General features: G+C 32.3%; 1 protein-coding gene across 1 annotated transcript; it reads right to left on the minus strand.

Annotated features, from left to right (window-relative positions):
- Window positions 1-5,818: 5,818 nt before the first annotated feature.
- On the minus strand, window positions 5,819-7,946 carry LOC143598570 (aquaporin PIP2-7-like). The gene is made up of 4 exons (XM_077076759.1): window positions 7,531-7,946; window positions 7,026-7,321; window positions 6,166-6,306; window positions 5,819-6,073 (listed from the first exon to the last, which is right to left on the minus strand). Exons 1-4 carry the CDS (start codon window positions 7,847-7,849, stop codon window positions 5,960-5,962), a joined length of 870 nt encoding a protein of 289 aa, XP_076932874.1. The 5' UTR covers window positions 7,850-7,946; the 3' UTR covers window positions 5,819-5,959.
- Between the last annotated feature and the right edge of the window lie 625 nt (window positions 7,947-8,571).

Raw genomic sequence — 8,571 nt, forward strand, 5'->3', positions numbered from 1 at the left:
CGATTTAAATATTTTCCCTAGCAACGCGATACCGTGATATATTGATATTATTATATTCATTTTATTGGAAACAATAAAACGACTTTACTTGAGATTTCATTTTCGATGTTATTCTTATATTTTCAATAAGCATATAAAACGCGATTTACGTATTTAGCCATTAAATTTGAGTCACAAAATTATTGCGATTTTTTTTTCTCCATTTGATGAGATTGTTTCGATGACAATATTTTGCACATGAGATTTCATTGTGGTGTTTTGATTTTCGTGACCGAATGCAAACTATTTAATAGCAATTTGTGTAATACTTTCAAAACCCTAACTTCGCCAAAATCTCGTTTATCTTTTAAACGATATTTTCATGACTATGTTATTTATATTTGAGCATTATGTAAACACGATTCTATACATTATTCTGTATCATTTTATCTAATCTATTAACGGCCTATGTGTGGCTGTCAACAAGTTTTGGCGCTATTAGAAACCGTTATTATAATGACGATTATATACATGGTTTCACAATAGTGGCCGTATTCACGTTTTATCACATTTCATCGATTGTTTTGGTTGTTAATCAACACTATTTTATTTATATTGATGCACGTATGCGTCACCCCAAAGAAACTCACCTCATTCTCGTGTTATCACTTTTCATGTAATCATATCCTCAAATACTTATAACCTCAAGTTTTGTTCGCGTGTGAAACTCGTTGTACGACATTATTGTTAATTGTAACGTTGTTTACCTCGACCTCATGTCCTCACTTATTGGGCTTTTCATTTACATCTATCAGATTCTTCATTTACACTCATCGGATTTTATACTAGTTTAGTGACCCAACTTTAAACCATGGATTCTAATGATTTACTTATTCCTTCACGCTGAGGACGTTTAACTTCAAATCTCGTTTCAAATTGTTTACCCTAAAATTTTATATTATTCGATTGTCCTTACTTAAATTAAGCCGAATTGTTATTTTCACCTTGGTTTATATTTTTAGATTTAATTGTTTCAATTATTTATTCCGTTTTCCTACTTATTTAAAAAGTCAACCCCAAAATTTCCAACTGATGGTATTGTTTTATCAATACGTGTAAAATTCGATAGATTTATGTACATTTCAAATGTTTGTGGTTTCAAAATAAATATGCCTATAAAATCACATAATGGAACGAACCATGTGGACCATACGACGATCTAAATAATTATGGGTGCACACTTAATTATCGGAATCCCCGTATGGAAGCCATAGTAAGTACACTTGTGTGCGATAACTCAGACCCGAGGATGATGGCAGAAGAACGATGGAAATGCGAATCGTGATAAAGGCATGGTGGATTCGCCGCTGGTACTTCATATATATAAGTGCCTTTATTATGTTTCTCATTTGTAGCGTTTTTCGAGTCATGCAAGGATTTGACCTTATTCGTTTGCTTAAATTTTGTTCATGTAATTATCTTACTAAAGACGACATTCGTTAATAATTACTTTTCTTTAATTTTATTTTAATTTCGGGACGAAATTTTCTAAAAGTAGTAAATACTGTGACATTCGTCAAATTCAGATCTCGAATTATATTTGTTTTTGTAAACTTTTAATACGTAAACCCGACTCAACTTTTTTTAGAACCTTATTAAATTATTATATAATATTATTATGGACCTCGATTTTAAATAAATTGGTGTTTATCATAATATAGTGTCGTTAAGAAGAACATAAGGGGTCCAAACTGATTTTCGTAAAGTTATTATTAGTTTTAAGAACCTTTAAACTCATTTTAAACTTTGATTGAACTTTGAGGGGCTTTTATGTAAATATGTATATATATAGGAAAATCAACCCTAACCATATCTTTATATTAAACCACAGCCGCCACCACCTTGAGCCGTTTTCCGGCGACCATAATAGCTCCGGCGAGAATCCGGCGACGCCAAACACCTCCGGCCACCACCTCGCACTGCATCACCACCATCTCAGCCCCCCTCAACCCGACACCACCACACCCTTTCCCTCGTTTTTCCGGCGACCGGAAAAACCGATCCGTGCTCTCCCTCTCCATCAACCGATCGCTACTCCCCCTTTAATTTTAGACAGAAAATCCGGCCACTGTTTGCATCACTGGCAACAGTTCCGGTGGCAGCAGACGACGGAGCTGGTTCAGGGCGGTAGCTCTCAGCGACACGGTCGCGTGGATATATTATTTGCTTGATTTCGAGCTCGTATGGCCAAGTTATGAGCAAAACAAGAAATGGTTCGTATTCCGGCTGACGGTTCGTATCTCCAGCTGACTGTTTGGTTTTCCGGCGATGGTGAAGGTGATTTCCAGTGACGAAAACAGGTATAAATAGTGGAGTTCAATGAGACGAATGCGTGGATATCTTATTTTCCTTAATCGGAGTTCGTTTGTTATGGTTTCGAGCTATCCGACTATTTTTTTTAAGTATTTTAAAGTTTATAAAAATTATAGAAATTTATATTAAATTTAAATAAACTTTTTCGTATTAAAACCGAACATCATTATAACCTGTTTTCTCGGCTCGACTCGTTAAACTAATTTTATCTATATATATATATATGTATAAATATATATATTTATACAATGTTTAATAAATACGTTTTAATTAACTAAAAATCATAATAAATATTAAAAATAGTTTCTAATAAACTTATAAAAACCGACACTTTTATGTCGATCTCGTTTCAAGGTTTTCGTGTTTATGTATGTGTGTATATATATATATGTATATATGTATCGTAAATTTATAAATAACGAACTCTAACTTATTTAAACCCAACACCACCTTTTAGGTAAAGTTGTTTTTATAAAAGATGTACATTTTCGCATGATAAACATAAGCCTTAAATCAAAATCTGTAAATTTGGAGCTTTCGGTTGTCAAATCGATCCCGGCCCGTTAAGGGGCATTTTAGTCAATTTTCGAATAATTCGAATACTCTATCTTCTGGTTAGAACTAGATTTCGGACCAGAAGACTTTTCTGTTCGTCATAATATTTTGAGTGTAGTGGTCAGAGCCCGACTCCAGACTCGCAGTTCGGAATCTGAAAAGTACCAGCTCGCTTAAACATTGTTTATTTCATAACTCAAATTCTAGACATCCGTTAGACCTGATTCCAGCGGCTACGTTCTCGCTTTTAATTGTATATTATTCCCTCAAAGTTTCAGGTTTATTTATTTTCTGACCAGTCAGCTCGCTTAACCGCATCCTTATATTTCTCGTTAACTTTATTATTGCAAGGTGAGTTTTCCATCTTTCGTTTTTGGGTGACATTTCATACTTATCAAACTAAATGCTTTATTTACTTGAGTCTTAAACCCACAAACGTGATTGTATACTTGACTTGAATAATTGCTCGATTTGGTGTTCTATGCTTATTTGCCTATGTGTTTACAGCTTTTGGATGGTGGAACTATAAATCCTATACCATTTGGAAATGGCAAGGTGTCATTAACGTAATGCAATTAACGATAACTATAAAATCCTAGACTACTTGGCAACCCTTGTAGCTAGGTGGTGCTAATGTAAGCTTATTAGCAGTTGTCAATAAAATCCTAGACTAATTGCCAATAGCTAGGTGTCGCTAACTTGTTTAGCGATAACTATTTTATTCAGGTTTATAGCTCTTATTTATTGTTTTGTATTCTAGTTTTGTGGATTTTCATACTATATACTATTGTTTCTCAAACTTATGAATTGCTCACCAAACTTTGTGTTGACAAACTTTATTTTATGAAATGTCACAGGTTTGACTATTGTTGACTCAAGCACTTGACGAAAACGTTACCAAGACTATTAGGATATTATTAAAACGAACATTATATTTGCTACTTGTATTTAACTTGGTTGTGTGAATGAGATGTGTTGTTTATTTTTGATTTGTTAAACTAAAATGAGTTGAATAAATATTGTCACTTTAAATAGTGTCTTGTGTATTTGTCCAATCACGTTGCACCCCGGTATGTTTCGCCGTCTTTGGTCGGGGAGTGACATAATCTATTATGACTTTTTCCCATGTTTTAGACACTCTTCAAGGATGAGACAAGTAGATAACAAACAGATTTGATGACACTTTAATGAATTATTATTTGCTTTTATAAAAAGAAAGTTTAACCACTCCAATAAATTTTTTCTTAAAATAAACTTCCCGTTAGATAAAAAATTACAAGTAAATACAAAGGCAAGATATAAATATATCGATAAATGTGTTCAAGCGACTACAACCTAACACGTTTCATCATTATTAAAAGTATTCCATGGTTAAATTAAACTAAAGTGATCGATCATTGAAAATAATATATTAAGTGCAATGTACACCACACAACCCTATGTCACACACCTCATCACCATTAATATATAAAACTATACCGTCATTACTAGCATTTATATAATTCATTATGATGACAATACAGCATTTCTCTAATAGACAAATCAATGCATTATCTTTTGAATTAAAAAAGTTATTGTAAACTTATAATAAATTGTTATAGAAAACATTGGCCATTTTGGGCTAATTGTAATAATAGCTATACAGATAAACACTTTTATAATCAATTTGAAGTGAAGAATTACAAAAGGCTTTGTAATACACTTATAAGTTACAATCCATGCTGATAGCATTGGGTAGGATTAGGACTAACTATTATAATTGTTACGGCTTGAAAGATAATTTTTTGTTCTCCCATTATTATTATTTGTGTTGTTTCACATGTATACTAATACTTATACTGTATAATATATTATCTAGTATAATCATACTATATCGTAGACTTATGATAGAATTTTTTTATTAAATATTCGCCGTAATGTGTGTAATAATAAAATGCTACAAGGATACAATAGTAATATTTGACCTTATCTTGTTGATAGAATAATAAAAGGACAAGATAATGAAAGTTCTAGTTTAGAGAATATGCTTAGAGGATAATGGATGCTAATTTTTAAAAAAGAAGAAAGAAAAAAAGAAAATAGAATTCTTTTTTTTAGTGTGATAAAGACATTGTCGGGTCCATTGTCCTTTATTAAACCAAAAGCAGTTTTATCATGTCTAAAGTCACCTAATCTTATCATAACTCTTATTATCCATAAGCTCATAGTTTTCGAGTCTCGAAGGACCTAGGTGTTGATGCACTAGTTTATTAATGTTTAATTAACGATAATCTTAATATTAATAGAAATATAACAATTTAATGCTTACTAGTTAGTAAATTCTAATAGTAAGCGACTTATAACATGTAAGTTTATGTTTATAAACTGTAACACGTTATAACACAACATAAGATGGAGATGATTGTAAAGAAATATTTGTTGAACCGGAGTATATGACAATTTTTGGTTAGTAGTGATCAAGTTATCAACATGTTAATTAACACTGTGTCAATTAAAATGTTGATAACTTGATCACTACTAACCGTGTTAATTAACATGTTGATAACTTGATCACTACTAACCAACTCGTTTGAGGCATTAAGAAAGATGAAGTAAACAAATCAATTGGGACGGTTTGAGTACGTACAAGTTAGGGTTAAGGTTTTTTACACGAGTAAAAATATGTGTCAGTATTTAAGTGAACAATTTATCCTGACACCTCAAAACCCAAAATGATGAGCACCATATAGGCATGTACTTGCACAAGAACATCTAAATATGCTTGAAAACAATAACAATATAAATATTCTTCATAAGTTAACAACCAATTTCATAAATTTACGAACATATGCTCTTAAACTTCATATCTCACACCATTTAATCTTGAAACCATTAGATCCCAAACTTAAATTAAAAAAAAAAGAAAATAAAATAAATAAAAAAAACACACTTACATTTCACATATGAAACGAAACTTAAAAGAAAATAGAACAAAACACAATTACAATAAACATTTTTTCCAAAGATATCTACAAGGCAAGAACCACCATGGGTAAACATCTTTCAAGCTTAATTAAGCATTGCTTCTGAATGAACCAAGTGCTTTGATTGCGGCGGCTCTAAGCACAAACTGGTGGTAGACTGCAGCGGCGAATGCTCCAATGAACGGTCCAACCCAGAAAATCCACTGCAATTTTGAAATAAAATCATTTATATAAATATAAATTTGTGCAAAAATGTATATAAAAAATAGTAATTCAATTTTATAAAAATTCATACTTGGTCATCCCAGGCCTTCTCCTTGTTGTAAATTACTGCGGCGCCAAAGCTTCTAGCCGGGTTGATGCCAGTACCAGTGATCGGAATGGTGGCCAAGTGAACCATGAATACGGCAAATCCTATGGGCAATGGTGCCAATACCTTCATATTTTAAAATTAGAATATTAGTATGTATATATTTTAAATATGCAAAGGAAACATGGTTGTAAACAAAGTGAGCCATTCTACATGAGTTATTCAAAATCGGCTTGTTAAAACTAGAATCGAATTGATTTTAAATAAGTTTGAACCCGAGTTAACTTAGAGTATCTAATGAATGAGTTTAAAATTGAGATTTATAAGCTTAAGCTATACTTTTGTTTATAAAAAAACATATATTTTTGTTTTTGTAAAATAAATATAAACTTAAATTGAAAGACTAATTTTATATAACTATCTAAAATAATTAAATAATATTAATTATGTTATATATTTCAGATTTATTTACCGAGTTTGACTAGCTTTAGAACCCTCAGCCAAATTTTTATTCATATAAAAATAAATGTTTCTATTTTGTAAAATAAAAAGAAAATTAAAATATATTTATATATAACTATTTATAAAACAAAAATACTATTCATCATGTTATATATAATATATAATATGATAGTAAAATATATTTATTTTTTAATTGATGCAGTTAATAAATAACTTTTTTGAGCCTGGAAAATTACTTACGAGCCGACTTAAATTCGTCTAAGTTAAACAAGCTAAAAGTTAAACAAGTCAGACTCAAGCTAAATTAAATAAGCCAAGCTCGAGCTAAACCAGCTCCTCTACTTTACTCTCATAAAATGAAACATAAGGGGTCCAGTACTTACAGGAACATGGGAGTCTCGTGCACTCCTCTTGGGGTCAGTGGCCGAGAACACGGTGTAAACAAGTACAAAGGTCCCAATAATCTCAGCACCGAGACCGGTTCCCTTATTGTAACCATCAGCCAACTCATTAGCACCACCACCGTACCGGTTGTAGTACGATTTTTGGAAAGCTTTCACAAGACCCACACCGCAAATCGCACCCAAACATTGCGCGATCATGTACCCCAACGCCCGGATCAACGACACCTTTCTCGCCAAAAACAACCCGAATGTCACTGCCGGGTTAATGTGTCCTCCTGGTGCATTTTAGCAACCACCAGTTAGTTAAATAGTTAGTTACAATAAATTCATAAATATAAGTTATTTGTACAGTGAAAAGTAAACTTTTTAATTTAATTATTTACCGTACCTATAAAAGTGATTTTTTTTACCGTACTTCATTTATATTTTTATTTTATTAAATAAAATCATTTATTATGTACGCTACAGGATTTGAACCATTTACCAGAGATACCAGCGGTGCAATACACAAGAATAAAGATCATGCCGCCAAAGGCCCACGCGATCCCAAGGATGCCAACACCTCCACACTGATCAAGGTTTAAGTTCGGGTCGGTTTGGCTTTTGTACCCGATAACGGTCAACACAGTGACATATAGGAAAAGGAGTGTGGCAACGAATTCGGCTATAAGTGCACGATAGAATGACCATTTGGTTAATTCATCAAAATCGAATAAGGGGGCGGGGGGTGGGTCGTGGTAGTCCTTGGCGGCGTATTCGCTTCCGCCGCCATGGTGTTCGGCTACTTCAACATCTTTAGTCATGGTTGTGGTTGTGTGTGTGGGTGAGAGTGTGACAAGAGGTGAATAGTTGTGTTAGTGAAGTTGTGGTGGATGTGTTGTGATGGTAGGTATTTATGGATGCTAGTGGGGAAAAAAAAGAAAGCACAATGATTAAAGACTCAATTATTGATGGTTTAACATATACTAAGTTTTTAATTATTAAAACAATAATTATAATTTAAGTTATATAATATGGTGATTATGCTTTTGACAATATTATTGTTACCAGTTATGTTCCATATACATTTTTACCATAATGCGTTTTTATTACGAAAATATATAAGATTTAAACTAAACTAAACTAAATCAAAACAAGTAACTATGATCTATAGCATATTTTAGTAAGTCTTCTTAATGTTTTGAAACAAACCCCTAAACTAAACGGCTAGCTCCATTTGTTTACAAGTCCAACTAGTTAGTCCGGGTATAATACCGGTTGACCACAAAGAGAGGAGGGAATTATCAGTTATCTTTTATGGTTTTTACTGATTAATGTAAAATTCGTACGTTTTTTATAGGTTGGAATCAAATTGATAGCAGCAATGGCTATCAGTTTAACAAATACAACCCCCGGATTTGGGATAGTTTTCAATCCTTTTTTTTAAAGCAAATGTATATTTGACTCATATACGAATTTAAAGTCAACCAAAACTTTATATTTTCTTCGATAGAATACCTCTTAACATCGAACGGTTTAAAAGACG

Source organism: Bidens hawaiensis, unplaced genomic scaffold (assembly GCF_021521415.1).
Source record: "Bidens hawaiensis isolate Kalapana, Puna unplaced genomic scaffold, B.hawaiensis_p1.1 tig00050523_1, whole genome shotgun sequence".
Lineage (NCBI taxonomy): Eukaryota > Viridiplantae > Streptophyta > Magnoliopsida > Asterales > Asteraceae > Bidens > Bidens hawaiensis.